The sequence below is a fragment of the Macrosteles quadrilineatus genome, unplaced genomic scaffold (assembly GCF_028750875.1).
Source record: "Macrosteles quadrilineatus isolate MER2022 unplaced genomic scaffold, UCM_ALF_1.0 Scaffold_3__2_contigs__length_128488019, whole genome shotgun sequence".
NCBI lineage: Eukaryota > Metazoa > Arthropoda > Insecta > Hemiptera > Cicadellidae > Macrosteles > Macrosteles quadrilineatus.
The window spans coordinates 43,257,321-43,279,326 of NW_026542596.1; the positions used below are offsets into that span (position 1 = coordinate 43,257,321).

Here is a 22,006-nt window from a genome sequence, read left to right on the forward strand (position 1 = left end):
CAGGAATAGATATTGTATATGACGTCACTGTAACCGATGTCGCTGTTGTAACAGTATTGATGGTTGCGGTGCTGTTGGGGTAACAGTTGCTCATGATAACCAGACCGATGACGCAGGACAGAGGAGTAATATGATAGTAACCACTATCACTGTAGTAACAGTATTGATGGTCGCCGTTCCTCCGTTGGAGCAGTTACTCGGTAACAGTTGCTCATGATAACTAGACCGAAGGCGTACGACATAGGTATATTTACATGATATTAACCAATGTCGCTGTTGTAACAGTATTGATGGTTGCAGTTCCTTCGTTAGAACGGTTACTCGGTACCGCTTGCTCATGATAACTAGTCCTAAGAAGCAGGACAGAGGTTATATCATGTTATAACATGATATCATTGATAGTGTTATACTTTACTGTATATTCAATGATGATACTAACCGCTATCACTGTTGTATAGCATTGATGGTCGCGATACCTCCGTTGGAGCGACTCGGTAACAGTTGCTCGATATCTAGACCGATTACGCAGGTCATGTATAACATGAAACATGATACTAACCGCTATCACTGTTGTAACCGCATTGATGGTCGCGGTTCCGTCATTCGGTTACTCGGTGATCATAATCACCAGACCGATGGCGCACGACTAGGGATAGTTCAATGTGAACAGTGTTTGAGAGTTACTGTAATGGAAGTCACTATTTGCTCGTTCAATTGTAGATCGTTAGTTTTCTATTGTTCGACCTATTGCGGTCAACTGCTGTTCACGTTTTATAACGGTACGCCAATTACCAAAGGTTAAAATTAGAAATACTATTACAATTGGCTTTCGGGTAGCCAATGCAGTTGAAACAGCATACATAACAGAATACAAACATCAGTATATTTTTTTATTTAAATGCAATACATTTAAAAAGCTGTTCACTAAGTGTGTTACTGTCTAGTTCTATATTTATATAGTTTTTGGTACTTAGTGGATAGAATAATCTATACTTTAGTATACAATTACTTGTACTTTATGTTTGGCTTGGTTTCTAAAATATTCAAGAGATTGCCATCATCGTACTCTGTCTATGACCCAATTCAACTACGATGATTTTATTCACAAAACTGTTACAAATTTAACATAGGAAATAGTTATTTGATTTGTGTAACTAGTGCATGAAGTGGCACTTTGCACTCGCGTTACAATTTTAATTTTTTCCTACAGTTTTACAATAATGCATAGAAATAATTAGTCTTTCAAACACCAAACAACGTTTTAGGTTAGATTTTTTTAGGTAGTTATATCAAAAATGAAATGGGAAACACTGCACCAGCTGATCGTATAAGACAAAATAGGGAGCTAATCGAATCTTTAAGAGTTGTCAACTTATTTTCAAGCGTACACGTATTACGTGCCTAATATACTGGAGTGCGGAAAAAATTAGTGCGACAAAAGTAAGTGAATGCAACAATTAGCTACTTTGCGTGCTATTATCAGTGCAAGAAAGTCCGCTTTGTCAGGTAACTGTAGGAACAATATATCCCACGTCCACTGACAATGCTATTACCTAAAAAACTTGTCAAACCAGACATAAAACGCACAACACAGAACCTGCTTTCATGAATGATTCCAGCTGATTTAAATTAAAACTTGTATCTTCTTCACTTAACTAATAAAGTGGGTAAGGAATTACCATTGAGCTGATCCCATACAATATTTTTTGGTGATTTTACTTTGTAAGTTTAATCCCACACATTGAATTCTCTGTTTTTCGTAGCTGGTTTGTAGTTTGTAGTTTGTAGTTTGTAGCCAGTTATTATCCACAATTATGTCCGTCTGATCAAAGCCCTGAGCCAAGATAAGCTCATCTCGCCAATCACAAGAGGCCAAATGAGTTTTGTCCGTAATCACTGCAATAACTACAAGCACGGGCCTTTCTCTCTTCATTACTTCTTCACTTCAGCTCCTTATGAAGCTACAGCTTCAGAAACTGTAAGTGGCCGATGGATGTCTGAAAGGGTATAAGAAAATAACAGCTCGATAGTGATAGCAGACGAAGGAAGAATAGGTAAGTATCGTAAAGTAGGAGATATAAAGTTTGTTTCAAGCAGCTTCTATGGGATTTACGGAAATCATGACTTGCAAGATTTCAAGATTTTAAAAGGGTTTACAGAAGTCATACGTCTTAGCTTGGAGATGCAAGTTGATTTAAGACACATTAGGGTATTTTACTGAGTCATTAACTTATAAGTATTTTTGATAAGTTCAGTTCTGACTTCAGTAAGTTTGTAAAGCAATTACAAGGGAAGGATATACATATGGATGTCTATGGAGACTTGATAAATTATGAAAAGAAGGTATTTCATAGCAATATTTGTCGAAGACATCAATAAACTAAATAAATAGTAGATAATATGAACAGTTTTTTTTATGAATTCGTCACTTGCAACTGCATGATCACAGAAATGTTTGATTAGTTTGAAATGCGTCTACAAACTTCAGTAGGTCTATAGGTATCGATACAACTTGATGAAATGCAAAAATGAAATGAAATCAACTGACGAACTTAACATTTCAATGTACTGTAGTGTAAAATGTTGTTACTAATTTGTACGAGATTAACTTGTTTGTAACTTAATTAGGTGTAACATTCAAAAGCCTCTTAAAAAATACTAGTTTGAATTTGGACTTCCCTGATTGTAATGTACTCGTATGATTATTTTTAGAAAACTCCTTTGGTAAGTAAAACAACGCACTTTCAAATTGTCTACAACGGTGATTACTGGCCGATGAAATTCCTCAGTAACAAGATTCTCAGGGGGATTATCAAATAAAAACATGTGATACGGACGGAGTAAGAAACATTCAAGGGGATTTGAAAACGACACTTGTTATCCTGTGTATTGTACTCGAGGTTCCACTGTACATACAACATTGTTCACTTTTTTAATAACTTCCCCTCTACACTCATCTTAACCGACATCAGGGGTGAATGAACCCTGATCGCGAACTTTAGCACCAGCGCATGTCGCTGAATGGGACAGGGCATCTTGAGTGGTCTTTTGTTTCACGAGTACAACGACAAGATTGAGCTTGCTAGTTGAGCAACGTCAACGGTCAGACGGTCAACAAACATCGTCTATCGACAATGGTGTAACGTATCGCTAATGTTGTGGGGGAAGTGAGGAGGGTGACTTCAATTGCCCCTGTCAATCTATCCACCTTGTTCGACTTACAAAATACGATTGAAAGCACGCTAGTGGCTTTGACGTAACGTGAAATTAAATGAAAACCTATAAGCCATTAAACACAATTTCTGTTGTGTTAACACGTTAAAATGTTGGTATAATTGGTGTAAAATCTATATGTCATTAGTTAAATAATAATCATTTAGCTGATCCAAAAAAGTTTTGATAATCGGTAAAAACTAAACTAGAGTTAACATTCACGGTTGTCAATTATTTGACATAATTACTAAGATTATTGCCCCAAAATCCCGATCATTGGCATTGACACACGTAACAAATGCAAGTAGCCCAGTGCACCTCCAAAATTCCTCAATTCTAATCAAATTGGCTAACATTTATTTTTGCCATTTGTTCACTCAGTGAGCTCATTATACAAAGTTCGATTTTAATGTAACTACTGCTCGTCCATTTGCACCATAGTTAATTATTGATAGTAATTATTTGTCTAAGGTTAAAATAAACAGTTCCTTCTTGATTTTGATTTCAGGATTCTTTAATAAGAATGACACTTTTTAAATCCTACTAATATTATAAGTGAGAAAGTTTGGATGGATGGATGTTTGTGACAAGTAAACGTGAAAATACTAAACCGACAGGGTTAAAATTTGGTATGATGATAGCTCACATTTTGTGATTATTTCTGTTCAGTAATTAAAGAAGTATGAGTAAAGCTATAATCTAACCTTAACTATGGTTATTATACAGTTTAAAAAGTGGCGGACCTCTTCTGAAAAATGACCCAACTCTTTTTCATCACACTCCACCTCATCTTCACACCAGAGCTCATCAACTTCACCTCACAAAGATCCGCAGAGTACCCTGCAGCCAGTAAGTCAACTAATCGAAATCGCAGGGCAAAAAGAAGCAAAGGAAGAACGGAAACAAAGAAGAACAGTAACCCGTTGTCTCGGCGCTCGGCGCCCCGGCGCGATATACTGCTGGGTAAGAATGTTATTAATGATGTTCACGATATGCGAAGGCACAAAGACACATTGTTACGGGTTTTGTGCCTCGGTTTGCGTAAGTACGACGCCTTTGTCGCGACCGAGGAGGAATTTGAGCCCCGGGGGGCGAGGGGCGCCGCGGGTCAAATTTGAGCTCGAGTGGTCACTTGACTCGATCGTTACTTATTCAATGGATACGCGGTTGAGACTTGAATTGATTACTGTTTTAAGGGGGTTGCAAATAGTTTTGAGTGATCTGGAGTACAAGGGTTAACCGTGGGGTACAAGTGTGAGAACCACTGGACTTGTGTAAAAGATTGGTTTGTACTGATTTTATTATGTGTACTTTACATTTGTTTTCGATTTTTCAGCAACAGCACTGTTAAAACGGGCAGGGGTTTTTGAAGTAAACAGTTTCCAAAAAACATATTATACTTTATCCGTATCGTAGATTAAACATACTCCCGTTCTTTATCTAACCTCCTCATTTGGCATTATTTTCTAGGATAATTTATTTATTTCTCTATAACCTAAATGTATAAAATATGTAGAAAGTATAAACACGTTTAATGGTTTAAACTGTGAATATTGCGGAGGAAAAACAACCACAAAATCTTTTTTATAAATTTTATCCATATAAAAATCCCAAAGTACCCACGATTTTTAAAAAAAAAATTACAAGTCACACTCCAAACCATACACTTAAAATGTTTGTCATGACGAGAAACCTTGCGCAAAACTATCCATTAATTAGCCCTTTAAGGTCGTAATTCCTGTCTAAAGGGAACTTTCCACATACATAATGCATAAAATACCCCAGCTGTACTTATTTGTTTGTTATTTTTTTAATTTATTACCTTATTAAAACCAGGTGTGATTATTTTGTTTGTATTACTGTATTCTATTTTGTTTATTTAAGCTTAACTTAACCAATCAATAGTTTTATTAATACTGCACTTATTAAGTCAAACGGGGAGAAGCCCGTGGGTAACAGCTAGTTATTAAAACTCTTGACATGATTTCTGACAGCTGTTAAACCATTCCCGGCTACGCTACAGTAACGTAAATGTTCAAGGACTATGACGTCATTCAACAATGAACAGCTGACCATCAACTTTAGTGACACTCCTTGTGATATGACCTATTCACTCTACCAGGATTATACAACTACTTCTGAAATCATAAGTTTTGCACAAAACGATTTTCAGTCACTTAAACCAACCTAAGAAGTTGCATGGTTATATCTAATACATTGTATTTATTTAATTACTTTTCTCTTACATGACTTATTTAACTTATAAGTGATGAACAAGTATTTTCTTACATGTATACATAATCTGCAATTTTGCTTAGTTTTTTTTAATCACCTCTCCAATTTTTTGTTAGAAAAACTTGTATTTGCTTATATGTTTATAAGTGGATCTTACAACCAGGCAAATTAAAATTTTCTTACTTAGTAGATAAAAATAATTACTAAAGGATATCGATTTTGACAAAGTTAACGTAAATATGATAAAAACCTGAAGATTGAAAATTGAAGAACAACGTCAATATACATTGATGCCGACAAAGAATAGTAAACACAATAAATAACAACAATACAGGGACAAAGAAGCTGATTTCCATTTAAATTATCCAAATTCACTTGTTATGTAGACAGATTTGGCCCAAATCCATGCAACTTTGAAACAATGGTTGGCATTCTATTGTTATTGATGAATTAGAGTTAGTTAAAACGAATTAGCATTTAGCCTTGTGCGTTTTCTGCATGCCTTTGCTCTTTTTGCTGTGGGATTTATAAATACAGGAATTTATAGTTACCACGAAATGTCATAACCGTTGGTTGGCTACTAATGGAAATAGGCACCCTATTTACAGACTATAAAGTAACTATAGAGACTATGGAGTAACTGTATAGACTATAGAGTAACTGTATAGACTATAGAGTAACTGTATAGACTATAGAGTAACTGTATAGAATATAGAGTAACTGTATAGACTATAGAGTAAATGTATAGACTATAGAGTAACTGTATAAACTATAGAGTAACTATATACACAATAGAGTAACTGTATAGACTATAGAGTAACTGTATACACTATAGAGTAACTGTATAGACTATATAGTAACTGTATAGACTATAGAGTAACTGTATAGAATATAGAGTAAATGTATAGACTATAGAGTAACTATATACACTATAGAGTAACTGTATAGACTATAGAGTAACTGTATAGACTATAGAGTAACTATATACACTATAGAGTAACTGTATAGACTATAGAGTAACTATATACACTATAGAGTAACTGTATAGACTATAGAGTAACCGTATACACTATAGAGTAACTGTATAGACTATAGAGTAACTGTATACACTATAGAGTAACTGTATAGACTATAGAGTAACTGTATAGACTATAGAGTAACTATATACACTATAGAGTAACTGTATAGACTATAGAGTAACTATATACACTATAGAGTAACTGTATAGACTATAGAGTAACTGTATACACTATAGAGTAACTGTATAGACTATAGAGTAACTGTATAGACTATAGAGTAACTGTATAGACTATAGAGTAACTGTATAGACTATAGAGTAACTATATACACTATAGAGTAACTGTATAGACTATAGAGTAACTGTATAGACTATAGAGTAACTGTATACGCTATAGAGTAACTGTATAGACTATAGAGTAACTGTATAGACTATAGAGTAACTGTATAGACTATAGAGTAACTGTATAGACTATAGAGTAACAATATAGACTATAGAGTAACAATAGATTAACTTTATAGAATATAGAGTTACCCCACCGCCCCCATTGACCCATTCCTTTAACATAGCTGTCGTCAGTTTTAAAATAAAAATCTACTTTGTTGAATTTAGCCACTGACTTAACTCTTCTAACGACCGAAACTCCATTTGTCATTGGGCGATCAAAACATGGTGCTCTTTGACAAAAGGTTGTTGTTAGGCAGTAAAAAGACGTTGGACGGTTAACTTAAAAACGTAAACAATGCCTATGGCATAAACTCAAACTAAAAATAAAAACAGTACCAAAATATGGTACTGGCTAAGGATAATGGTTTATATTTTTAGACTGTCTATTTAATAGATAAATTGTCAACATATGGTCCATACAGGTAGTTTCTCTACTTGGTTACAATGGTTTAGGATTCATCGGAACAATCCCTTCAACAAACTTTACGCTGGAAACATCCTTGAACAAACAAAGTCACAAACCTAACGGAAGACTGTATAATTGATTCTATCAAAAGATATGTGACGGCTAGACAATCCTAGATGGAACATATGGGCTGCCCAAAACCAAAACATCGCCAGATATCTAGCAGAAGTTTATTGTTATTCGCTGAGCACGCTTACCACGCCCCCTGTGTCTCTTGGTCGTCATTCACATTTCGTAATATCGTATTCCCGAGTATGGCATGCTTAGTTTGATTTTTGATTGGAATAATATGGGAGAACCTTTGGGTTCTGCTTTGGGTTTAGTTATGCAGAGAACCTACGATATGTTACGGGATGTTAGTTTGATTTATATATATCGTATCGGATATCGTTTATCGCCGTTATCGCCATGTATACAAACTACACTGACCTAAACGATATTACATCGTTGGCATCGCATTGTAAACAAGTGGTAAGCGACCCTTGTCCTTAATACAGTAGACCCATAGCTATAACGGCAAATGAATATATACATTATTCATTTATATCGAATGAAATAGTATAATCGATATCTATATCGAATGGCATTTTTATCTGGTAGTATATCGTAGGTTCTCTGCGAACTGGGAACTGTACCCGAACCTTCAATTCTAGTGTGAATATATATACCGGTATAGCTAATTCAGGTAACTCGGATAGTTATGCAAAATATGTCATGGATAAGCTATGAAATATGAAAATATGATAGAAGGGTATGATAATAATTATCCAAATCAACCAGCATATAGCATTGTGATAAAAATGTTGACACTACAACATTTTGAATAATTTTTTTAAAATTTATCGGTAATATATTTATTTTCTCAACTTCTCCAAGCAAGCATCTAAATCACTGAACGTGAAAACCCTCGCAACCTGTAACTGTTTAGGACAGATGTAAACGGTCCAACAGTTTAAACAAAAGTGACGAGAGACAAATGCGTAAAGCTGTGTTTGCCGCGCTGTCAGTGTGGCTCAATCATAAACACTGGCCTCTGCTGTAAACAAAATAACATTTCAATCATTGGAGCTGTTTGGCATTTCATGCATTCCATTTGCCAACACGGAAATGTTAATAAATCTCTCTTTCCGTCTTCGAAAATGTTACATTCTCTTGGACTTCGAAGTTTTGTTTGTGTTGAATAAAGAGGGAGAATGTGTCCTCTTAAACCAATTGTTAAATTTAAAAAGTAATGGATAAGGTGACGGTTGAGTTGATTCACTTGGACACTGGATACAGCAAAACATGTAGCCCCAGTATTTAGCATTTATTTAGGCCTATAGTGTTGATATAGCAATGGTTATAGCAGTTGGCAATAAAATGACCACTAATTCGATCCTAAGAAATAATTTGATTGTTGAAAGGTCCTGGCTAAGGAAACGGATGATCTTAGCCAGTGACAAAGCTACAATGATCCACCTTAAATAACTTTGTACATATTCACGTGTGCGTCACTCATAAATAATAAGAAACAGTAATTATTGGGTTGGATAAATCCGGGGATAAATCGTAGGGGAAAACCCCTGTACATTATTTTAGTATCAACAACTCATAGACCAAAAGGTGACAAAGCTCAGTAAATAATTAGCCTACCACAGTCAGACCATGACGCAAGTCACACATCCGGTCGGAAACCGGCACGAGCGCTTATCAGGTGCCTGATAAGGCGACTAGGCATGAGCTTGATACGGCAGACTGCAGGTGAGCAGTAGGCAGGTGCCTACAGTAGGAATGCCAGGCATAACCAGCCAAGCAAGCAACTCATCCGACATTGTATTGTCCGCGACACGCTGTTTGACCGCAACCGTCCCAAGATTGCAGCCAATTTGTAGCTCAATGCGGCCATAAACTGCCATGTGCCACACAAAGTAGTCGAACATGTTCATCATTTTTACCGCCAAAAGATCAATTAATTTGATCTACAAGATTATGCTTAACAATGGTTGCTGCAAAAAAGTCTCACTAATTAGCTAAGTGAGTTGGCAGTGCCACGGGCTTCGGGCCCAAGGCAGCTTAGTTCTGGGTTCGGATATCGGTTCCTGCCACTACTTTTTATCGGTATACAGTAGTCATAGTTCACCATTGTACTGTACCGGCTCACCCCTTGCTTTGCTGGATATGTTTATGGTTATAGTCAATGTTTCCTCACATAACTCCGTTACCTATCAGTTGACGGACAAAATGCAATGTTTAAAAGAGACCGCCAATCTATAAAAAATTGCTCCACATTACAAGGAAATAAATTGAAATGGGTTGGATATTAGTATTACCACTGACCATACACCTCTAGGTTTGTAGGTCGATGTAGAGGTGTATAGTCAATGGTATTACACATTATTTTGAACGGCTAAACACTTGTTATCAACGTAATATGACAAAAAAATCAACTCCTTTCTATTAATGTACACATTTGTTTGTAAATTAAGTAGATTTATAAACATTTGATTGGCATTGTAGCATAGTATTACAATAAAACCCACCAAAATTATTGTTATTTTCCTTTGTTTGGGGTATTTTTTATTTTTATTATATTTGTTGAAAACTTAAAGTAATTTTGGTATATTTTCAACCACATTCCTTGGGACAGCCCTTTTCATTATTGAATATACACATTGGTAGGGTATGAAGGCAATGTCCAGGCAAAATACAGTTGTTGCAACCCCAACAAAACCTCTAAATATTGTAATATTTTTGTCAAAACTTCTTTAACATTTTTACCCAACTAGACTGTGACGGCAGATAGAGAGTGCGACAGCTGGTTATACAGGAGGCATTGTTCCGTGACGACGACAAATGTAGATGGCAGTGGCTCTTCATCATCTGCACCAATGTCAATGTCGATTGGTCGACTACATTGTCACACCTACTCTAGATTGATTCATTCACCCGTCCAACGGTAATAGAGCCTAATGGCTGTAATGGGGTAGTCCTAAACTAGCAATATGGGGGAGTCAATTGGACAGTTCAGTGTTTAATATACTGCTCTTCCGCGGACATTTTCAATTCTCGCTGATAAAGGGTACAGTGTAATGCTTAAAACAGCATGAGTGTAATTTTCGAGCGCACAATATGTATTTAAAAAGTATTTTATTAAATATCGCATGGTTTCTAGAAATGGCTAATTTTGACGCTCACACTTGGTTATTGATAAAGTTTGCCAATAATTGAACACACGTGATCGACAGTTTGACGCGCAAACGTGGTTATCGATAAAGTTTGACAACTTATTGAACACACGTGATCATTTAGACAGATTGACGTGCAAACTTGGTTATTGATACAAAGTTTGACATCTCATTGAACACACGTGATCATTTAGACAGATTGACGCGTAAACTTGGTTATTGATACAAAGTTTGACATCTCATTGAACACACGTGATCATTTAGACAGATTGACGTGCAAACTTGGTTATTGATACAAAGTTTGACATCTCATTGAACACACGTTATCATTTAGACAGCGCGCAAACGTGGTTATCGATAAAGTTTGACAACTCATTGAACTCACGTGATCATTTAGACAGTTTGACGCACACGTGGCGGATGCTGGAGACGCACCGTTGGCCAACCTACTTGTGGAACCTCCTTCTGCCCCTCGGCACCTTGGACGACGCATCACATCAATACCATCAACATCAACAGGTCCCCTGACCCGCGGGCCATTCGCTGCCACTCTCTCCGCTTATCTGCTGATTATCCTCAGAGGAAACTGTTACTCGGGCGTTATAAGGAAGCTCTGATGGGGTACTGGGCTCGATTGTTTTGAACAGCCTCTTTATCTAAGGTTTTGATTTGGTTAAAACTTGCATTAAAAGTATACTCTCAATCGTCCTTGTTGTGAACTACATTAAGCTGTTACTGCTATGCTACTGTGGATTAATTTGTTTTCATCTGCACGTCATTTTTTAGTCTTTAGTGACAAACAATCAAAAGAGAATGATCTATAAATGACTATAAGTTACTCTTTCCTACTATTTTTAAGTTTTAATTAATGTGCCTTGTGTAGCTTTGTCACTCACTAAGGCAAGCTGTTATTTTTAAAAGGTCATAAAAAACGAAAGAGCAAAGACAGATGGGTCAAAATTTGAACCATCATTAAGCTACTGGCTTTTCTCAGGATGAATCCTGCTATCTTTTGTTTACTAGGGAAACACAACAACTTAACTAACAAATTATTAGACGGATAATTTATTGTTACAAATACTTTTAAATTCGCATTCACGGAAAAGGAAAAACAAGGCTCTTTATAAATCCATTGACATAGTGTGTATAGTCTGTATGATGGAACCTGTCTCATGCGTGTAGTAGCAGTTGCGCCGAGTAGCATTTGCGCCACGGATTAAATCGTGCTTCCAGCGCCGCGGAGTTTGATTTGTTCAATGATGCAGAAGTGACGAGGGTCATAATTACTTACACATTACTTGACTGAGTTGCTTGTAAATAGTGTCGTTTTCCATACTCCTAATTAACTTGTACTAGTAGTGCACTATTGCACATAAAAAATGATCAAACACTTGTATACCACCACATGCAGTATTGAGTTAGTATAGATATTTTTCCTGAACTATAATTATTATAACCTAAAAAGGGACTAAAAAGGCTTTTTACTACTGGTGATTAAAAACGTTATATAGTTTAGACCCATATGGTTTCGTCTTTTATTTGCTATCTAAAGGTTATACATCGAAGTGAAGGATCACGGGTTCATACATAAAACCCCATTATAAAAAGGTTTGTCATAATTACAGGTTATAAAAAAGGTAACCATGTAAATAAATCAATAACTTGAGGGTGGGGCAAGCCCAAAATGACACTTTTAGCTACCATTCGTCCCTCTGCTATATCATAAGATGTACAAGGACACCTACATCGAAAACATTGGTTAATCAAAACGGGTGACAAGTTATTTCACAAAAAACCGTATGGTATCAGGTACACAGTTTCATTGTATGATAACACTTAGCTAAACTAAACAGACAATACCCCCGCCGCAGCTAACCTGCCGACTAAGTGAATTTCAATTTGTCTGAATTGATTTTTAATTGAATGTATATAAATAAAATTAGGTTTAACGAGTACCTAGGTTAGCTGCTACAAGGAAACTATTAAAGTGGAGTTTTAGTAAAATATGAATAGCTTAGTATAAAATAAATAAATTTGCCAAGTTTGATCAAAATATATCCATAAACAAGCAAACTAAAATTACTAATGTTATCGCGTTCACGGACGTATATAAATCTATACAAAATGAAAAAGTAAATTGGTCACGGACCTAGGTCTTACGGTGCGGTGCCACCTACGGTAATAGCTACTTCCCTATAGGGAATTCGCTAAAAACATCCATTTTTTTTGCGAATTTAACATTTTGGTACATAAGACGTAAGTATCGTTAATTTATTTATATTGGACCTATATGTGTAGGTAAATAACAACAGGCTTCATTCCGATATCGGTGGTTCGTAAACTTAATCAAGGTGATTCAACCTTACACATTCATGCCAAATTTAATCAAAATCGTACGAGAAGCGATAAGCATAGGCCGGGAGCGCGCCCGAGTTCACGTGCAAACCTCGCACTGTCAAGTTAATGATTTTTTTTAAATATTCGTGGGAATGCATGGGGATTTGTAATGTTTATTGAGTTGTACAATAGTATTGAACATTTATATGGGCTTGTATAGGCCGAAGGCAGGGTCTTTAGAAAATGGCTTAAAACAACTCATCCATGTTATTCTAATGGAGAAAAAGTGCCTAAAGTGAGGTCATATTACTATGTTATATTTACTTTACATTTAATTGGTAAATAAATTAAAGAATTAGCTTTTTTAGCTTGATTTTGAATATACTATATGAGGATTATATGTAGGCAAATATCAGGATTTTTGGAATTAGTGGCTGAAAAATGATCCCAATGTTATTCTTATGGGAAAAAACGCCTAAAGTGAGGTATCTTTGTGGTTTTGCCACTACACGTTTTAGAGAGTTAATTTGTAAACTTAATATGTACTTGTATTTCTAGACTTAAGATAAACTGAAATTGATATAAGGCCTGTCTCAACTCCCAGGGTTCACGAAGCGCGATGTATTACTACCAAACCTGGTACAGTAACAAACTAATTTCTTTTCGTAATTTCCTCTCTGTTGAGTTATTGGTAATTAATTGGTTTTAGGTAGCCCTTATACTGAAACGGCGGAGTGTACTGTGTATTGTTGTCAACCAGTGAACGATATTTTTGGTGGCATCAATTTGCAGTTATTAGATTTAAAATTATGTGTAACCATTACCATGGGTCACGAGGTGACTGCGTGCAACCACTTTACGCTGAAAGTAAAATGTGGTAGGAACATAAGTCCTCAATAATCCTATTAGTGCAGTTGATTGGTTCCGCCATTGTTAACCTGTCAAAACTGCTAACCCTCATTTAATTAGCTGGCGCGGCGCTGGTGTTACGCGGCGCAAATACTACTCGGCGCAAATACTACTCAACCGTCTCATGGCCCTCCGTAAACCCAATGGTTCACGACCCGGTCCACACAAAGGTAGACAAAACGTAAGGAGACAGGATCCATCATACAGACTTAAGCAGACATAAAGCGTAAAATAAATGTAAACAGATGTATTACCTTCTCCTTGCAAGAGAGTAAGACTCCCTTCGGCTGCTAGAGGTGAACTTCATATCAGCAAACAGTATAGTCATGGAATCAGCTGATTCGGTGACACGTGACAATCACTTCCCCTCAGCTGGAACATTCCGGATCTGGTGAACACTGTCACTGGCACACACGTCACTTCGTCATCCGGATATTCACTTGATTTAATGTTCACTTGGTCAGGATATTCACTTGGTTCTGATAGAATATTCACGTGGTTTGGATTTCCTTGGTTCGGATATTCACTTGGTTCAGATATTAACTTGGTTTGGATATTCACTAGCTATTCACTGTTGGGCTATATGACAAGTAGTGCTGAAAACTATTATAAGGTTGAAGTGAAATCGTTACTTATGGGGTAAATAGACATACATTTATAAGTGTACTAATTATTATTACCTTCATGTTTTTATATGTTAACGAATTTTCCTCCGTCTAAGATATTTTGCATTGTCAACACAGGACTAATACCTAAAATATATTATGTCTCCATTCATTCCTTTCCATGTTAGTTACATTCTAATTAAAAATATCTCCAATTTTCAAACAATTTGCCTGCAGCGCAGATGAGGTCTACGAAATAAAGAAATGGACAACTAACGAAATTAATATACCTCGAGGAGCAAAACTTCATGGTGGGCCTATTTATAGTTTAGGAAATGTACAATTAATCATCGTTGGTTCAGCTAATTGTATTTCTATGGAGACAAACGAATTTCTAATCGAAATTATATAATACAGCGTTAGAAAAGATAATGATACACTCAAATAAACTTTTCATACTTTCACAGCGATTTCAATTTGTCTACGATGAAGTTTCTTCGAATGCAATCAACATGTTACACTCGAAAGAAAGTTATTTAAGATCTTCTTAAACTTTATAATTTTTATTATTACACTTTAGTAATCAGTTTTTAAAGTTCATTATGTTAACCAAAATCATTCCGAAATTCCTTGCAAAACTTTGTTGGTAATTACCAACCAGAAATATTCCGGTGGCTCGGAATCCCGTAACAACCGATTGTCAAGGGTGCGCCACACCCCCACGACAAGAGGTCTTTAGACAGGCAAGGGGAGAAGGGTGAACGGTATTAGAGGGAGGGTGTAATGGTACACCTGCAGACCGTTAGACGGATGAGAGTACAGGAGACTATATCAAGGTCATCAGTACTGATAACAACTGACTTGTGATAACGCGTGGTAAGGATCGAGTTGGTACACCTGCAGACCGTTAGATGGATGAGAGTACAGAAGACTATATCAAGGTCATCAGTACTGATAACAACTGACTTGTGATAACGTGTGGTAAGGATCGAGTTGGTACATCTGCAGACCGTTTAGACGGATGACAGTACAGGAGATTGTTTCAAGGTCATCACTACTGATAACAACTGACTTGTGATAACGTGTGGTAAGGATCGAGTTGGTACACCTGCAGACCGTTTAGACGGATGACAGTATAGGAGTCTGTTTCAAGGTCATCACTACTGATAACAACTGACTTGTGATATGTGCACTCTGCCTCGTGTAAGGAGTGAGAGTTGGTACACCTGCAGACCATTAGACGAATGATAGTACAGGAGTCTGTTTCAAGGTCATAAGTACTGATAACAACTGACTTGTGATTTGTGTACTCTGCGTCATGTAAGGAGTGAGTGTTGGTACACCTGCAGACCGTTAGACGGATGAGAGTACAGGAGACTGTTTCAAGGTCATAAGTACTGATAACAACTGACTTGTGATTTGTGTACTCTGCCTCATGTAAGGAGTGAGTGTTGGTACACCTGCAGACCGTTAGACGAATGATAGTACAGGAGTCTGTTTCAAGGTCATAAGTACTGATAACAACTGACTTGTGATTTGTGTACTCTGCCTCATGTAAGGAGTGAGAGCTGGTACAACTGCAGACCGTTAGACGGATGAGAGTACAGGAGACTGTTTCAAGGTCATCAGTACTGATAACAGGTGTCTTGTAAACAGGAGGATCACCCAAGGTCTTGCAAATATAGTTTGTATCATTCTAGTCATGTGGAATAGGACTGTTCCTTTTGCCTTTACTGTACCCCATAAATGGAAAATGATATGACCCCTTTTACAGAGTTAACAATGTATCTATTTTTAACAATCAAATGCAGAGGGGATTTAATTGTTGTGTAAATAATAAGAACAATTTTAAAAGTTTGGGAACATCTTTAGTCTATGCATGTTTAAATAATGCAATGTTTTGTAATTTGTAATTGGTACAAAACAGGTGTCTTTATGCCCTGGATGGATCGAAAAAGTATACATTAATAATTTAACCCATACGGTACTAAAACAATATTGCTATTTCTCTCAATATATTTCACAATCCAAGCTAAATCCCGAGATTTTATAGGGCGAACAAAAAGTTGAGATGTTAGAAACCCATTACAAAGTTAGATTGGTCGACGCCTTTGACGTAGATAAAGTTCTAGTTGGACAACAAAACAACAACAGTTTTGTTCCTTTAGTACAAAAAGTTAAGAGGCATTTATAGTAAAAGCTGATATAATTTATTATTAGTTAAAATAGTATCATCCCAAGGGAAACTACGATATTTCCTTAGGTATTTTAGGGCAAACAGCTTACCAGACCAGGATGTTCAAGAGGATCTAATTTTATGAAATTTGGTAACATATAATCGGTGTGATAACAATCAGCGAAAGTACATTGTGTTAGTCTCCAAAACAACTTGGCGATTAAATCCCAGTTTAAAATGCCCTCATCCCGTTTCTCTAACACGCTGCCTACTTTCACTTCCTTAAAATAATTCTGAGCGAATATTAAGTCGAAGTGATGTAAGAAATCATGAAAAGTCATCAATCGACAAAGCAAAGAATTTACAAGATCTAAACCCAATCGACCAATGTAATGCATCATCAGATATATTGATACATAGCTAAGGAGCCTACTAAATACTCTTTCTTCTAATACCCACATTAAATTTGGTATGTGGGTACTAATTTATGGTATCTTCAGGAATATTTTTCGCTTTTTGGAGGTTTTTATTAATTGAAATTTCCCATAAAATAACGGGAAAATCGGATTACCACAAAAACAGGTCAAACGATTTTGATTTAAATCGAGTGAGTTTCCTATTTGCCTATAAACGAAACAGTACAGCCTCATTGATGTAAAAATTACGGTTGAAAAGTTATTGCAAATTTTTTGATTTCCCCAATAAATCATAATTACTTCCATCGCTTATCCATGGGTGTTGACAAACTAATGGGAGAAAGTATGTGTCAGTTATTTGTGCAATAAATCGTTTACGGCGTAAGATAAAATACTTGACCAAAGGTAAACCATACGGAAATGGTCCAACAGAAACTGTAAGCGCTATTCTCTTCATGCAGATTAGTATGCACGTAGTCTTCCTACTTCACTGTGGCCCTGGTCCTACTTAAGTTTTATAGAAATTTGACAACAAATCGCCAACTCTCATTGACCCTTTTTTATACATTGAACTCTGATAAATCTGACCTAGTCTACTAACAAAACGGCACAAAAAAGCTTTTCAGTTTTTGACACTCGACGAAGTGTAGTGTCCAACCACATCACTAAATCGAAGGTCCAACTCCAACTGCATAACACAGGAGGTCCTCCGTACTCCCTTTCTCTTCCCCTAGGTAAAGTATGACGTCGGGTCGGGGTTAGATCAGATATCATTGTTCTTCAGTGTTACACGGCTGAACTTTCAGGCGACGTCGGTCCGTGTGTCGTAAATCAGATTTATCTCAATTTCAATTCGAACGCACAGAAACACGGGCGTGATGTCGTAAAGATAAGTGTATCTACCTTTCCGTGTCCGAGCGCTTCGATATCTTTATGAGGTGTTGAACACTCCGGAAAGTGCTCTTTGTTTTGGGTTTTAAAAGAGTTCATTTAGGGAAGAGCCATTAGGAGTCAGACATTTAAAAGTGTTTTAATGTTTTGTTTGTGAGTAGGGTTTCGTCAGTTTATTTTAGTCAATGTGTCTAGACCTTCTTTATTTTGTCATCTTTTATGCCACTATCCTATACAAGGGAACGGACCAAACCCTGGGCTGTTCAAATCTAATGGAAACCTTGAGACAACAACATTAATTGATAGCCAACATTAAATGACATCTGAGTCCAGGGTCGATCTAGCAATATTCAGATTAAAAGGCGAGCTCTAACTTGGCTACACAGCCAAAAGGAAACAGCTACACAGGTAACGTTAAGCCAAGCCAATCTGAGAGCACGACTTATTGTGAAATATAAAGCATCTTTTTTACGTCACATAAACTATCATCGAAGTACTGTATACAGGAGAAATTATAATCGTCACAGTTACACACTCTGGGATGGGCTGAGTAAACTATGTTCTATTTTGGTTAATGTAATAAAAATGTATTTACTTCGGAATCAAAATTCAACTAGTCCCCCCATATATAGTTCCCCTCATATTCAGCTTAAAATACGTACAAAAAGTATTTAACTAGACTAAAAATTGTAACTACGGATTATTTAATGACAACGACAATGAAAAACCATAGCGAGTAATGCACACTGTTTTGTTAATGCACAGAGGTTTATAGTAATTTAAATACAATTAGCAATCTAACTGAAAGTAATTCCACCAAAGGCTAACGCAAATAGCATAAACTGTGTACAAAGCCTTCACTTAACCACTCAACCTGTGAATGAAATTAATTGGCATAACCTTCTACCATCCACACAATTAGTAGAATCCCAGTGGCTGCCATAACAGGGGCCGTGTCAAGGTCATATACAATAGGAGTTTTCATCTGTCCAAACCTGTCAGGGGAAGCATGTAACCGTTAACAACGTTGCGACACACGCTGTACACTACAATACACAATATACAGTATAGCGGGCAGCCTATTGCAGCTTGCCGCAAAGCTAATGGCCTAGACCAGCCTGACAACTATCACCCGCTAACTGCTTACTGCTCAATGGCAAATCTTGCGAAACCAAATTGGCTGTGCGGTTTGATTTGGACAATTCTGAATAAGTTTGCAGGTGTTTCGATTTGGGATGTCCTAATCACTGGATTGCAAAACTTCATATCGAAGATGAGATGAATGCGTTTAGCGTGTATCTGTAGACCGGCCAATTATTCTTCTAGCAACTAATTTGGAGTTGTAACATTATTATGTTACTCGCTGGACCAATAACTCGTAAATAACAAAATCAATTACGTAAATTTTTTACAAGAGTCATATTGGTGTTTATGACTTTGATATCAATCAAAAAACCTTTTCGAAGCTAGATTTTAAAATCTAAAAATACTATTTCTGACGTAAAAGGCGTGTTACTGAGTTTTTCTCAAGCAAACCAACACTTAACAAATGACGAAAAATCGACAAACTTGCAAGGCAAACTTTATTCGTTAACGTGATATTTTCAAAAGATTCATTACCTTCTAGTAACATACAAACAACCTTACAACTACTACACACTAGGTGTCATTTAATTAACGGAAATGAAATGCTCCCTTACAGTAACTTGTGGAACAACAAGATTCTATGTACCATTGCAGGAAGGTCGACTGAACAAAATAAAAAAAAGTAATGTGAAAATGTAAGTGATTAATATGTAAATACATTCCCAGATTAGACATCGAAATCGAAAAATAGAAAAACCATGGCATCCAAAACAACATCGATTACCAATGTCAAGATTATTCTGATGAGACAATCCAAATACTAAATCCTGACTCTCTTACGAAACGTATTCCTTCGGAAAAACTGTCCGGAACCAATTTGTTTATTTTTTATGGAGTTTCTTGCGGAGTGCATTTAGAGGAATACGTTTCGTAGATACATACTGTGTTTCGAATTAGTAAACCTCTTGCATTTTTGAAACAGAGCTTTCAGAGAAATATTGCTGAACGATACTTGATTATCTCCAACAATTCATCAAAGTCAAACTTGATGAGCTTTAATTCAAAACAAAATTCTTTTCAAAATCCTATACTTTTATAATTTTAGAAATACCTACACTCTTTTCAATATTATTCATTACACTCCATATTAATCGCCAGCACATCTTCCCACTGTATGTGTCTGGTTTGCTCCCACGGTGCCCACTATCAGATAGCCCTCGCACGCCTCTTGCTGATGGCTGATAGCTCATGCTGATAGCTACTGATAGTGCGCAGACCCTCTCAATTAACTACTGCTTTGATAAATAGGGTTTGTATTCATTGTAGCTAGTTAACCGAGTAAACAGGCAATGGACTTAGCTTTTAGTAAAATGTAAACTACATGGAAAACATGTGGGATTAACCCCCGGAAAATACTTCAAAATGTATTGAAATGTTATAGAAGTAAATATTCATTGAGGAATATCACGGATATTAGAACAGAAACTGCATAAAAATAATGGACATAAACAAATTAGGTCAATGACCTGAATCACAGCCACTCCGCATGAATACGAGAGATACTCATAGTTTTTCAACACAGCATCAAAATTATTGACTCCTGTCGACTCTTAAGTTGATGTTGTAACAGCTTTAAGCTGGTTGAACAAAAACATCGGTTCCCATGTGATTCTCATGGAATGATAATTCAAATAGTTAACATTAGCCTGGTTATGACAGTCCCTTTTAAATAATAACAAACAAAATGTTAACTTCGGGTTAGCTCAGCCAATCTCCGCAATTCTCCATGTTTGGGGATTTCAGTTAGTCTGATGAATGTACCACTAATGAGTCAACTGAATTCCGACTCAATGACAACACAATGACTTCCGGCCAAATGAATTCCCTCATGAGTCAAATAGAAAAGCCGTAACTTTCTAGCAACGGCAGCTGTTGATGAAAACATTATTGACTTTAGAACATCAACTTGCGGCGCACATCAAGGATAGGTCGACTATCTTATCAAACTTCTCAAACTGAAATCTTATCACTTGACTTGTCATTTCCGTCGTTCAAAACCAATTTCAATATTGAGTCATTTAGTTTCACTGGTAGTGACTTCGTCTTGAGTCCTTGAATAAAAAAGGTAGGACAATGATGTTTAGCTAAAAGAACTTAGCCTAATGTTGCAGTTGAAATTGTATAGATACAGGTAAACAGACAGTTTAAACAGATTTAAAACCACGCGGATATTTGAATAGCCTCCTCTATTAGCCTGCAAAGCTACGGCGTGTGTGGCAACGTCGCACCGGCCGGCATATTGTCATGGTGTAGCAATAACAAACGTAAACATAAACATTGCGCAGAGGCTAAATGAATCAGTGCAGCAGCTGTTTCGGTAGGCCGGAACTGCGGTGTTGCCACGTTTGTCACGCCACGGCCTTGTATTACAGGAGGCCACGGTACTTTTAAGCTTTGTGCTTACTAGATCTATATGTTGTTTACTAAGATAACAAGGTTTGATAAAGTAAAGTAAATCCCAACCCAAGAATTAATCAATTCACAACAACCTTGAACAAGGCTTAACATGTTAACACGTGTAAGCAAAAGCAACCAAGCGATTTCTTTCCTTTTATCAACCACGTGTTTACATGCATACAAACTGACACAATGTTAGAATGTTGCAGTTTCCTCAAGATCAATTCAAGGATTAGCAAGATAAACTTTCATTAAAGGATTAAGCCTCCACAAAAAGTAGACTTGCCTCAATTACGCTCTCAACGTTTCTATGCGTAATTTTACACATTTATATAACAGTATGACTAGTGCGCATTCTAGCTCCGAAAGACACGCTCTTATAAACTATAGCGTATAGAGTTGGTCCGTACAGCTGGCCCGGCGTATACATATGCTAATGCCGAGGCCAAGGACACGCGCCCGGCGAAATTATCACCCTTGTCTTCGCTTTTTTAGTCTATTTCGCCAAACTGAAGGGATATGTAAATCAATGACACAGATCCACAAATACTTGCTGAAATACAGGGACCTCACACGTCGACGCGGC

General features: G+C 36.6%; 1 protein-coding gene across 4 annotated transcripts in view; it reads right to left on the reverse strand.

Moving 5' to 3' along the window:
• The window catches only part of LOC128988577 (rap1 GTPase-activating protein 1), a 284,990-nt gene that overhangs the window by 94,384 nt on the left and 168,600 nt on the right, over positions 1 to 22,006 (reverse strand). The window contains exon 2 of one of the 4 annotated variants that reach the window (XM_054409975.1): positions 14,044 to 14,392. The exons of 2 other annotated variants lie outside the window; for them this stretch is intronic. In XM_054409975.1, the coding sequence (XP_054265950.1) occupies positions 14,044 to 14,117 (74 nt within the window). In that variant the 5' untranslated portion in view covers positions 14,118 to 14,392. The remainder of the gene's footprint in view (positions 1 to 14,043; positions 14,393 to 22,006) is intronic. One more of the 4 variants, XM_054409976.1, reaches the window with a different exon arrangement.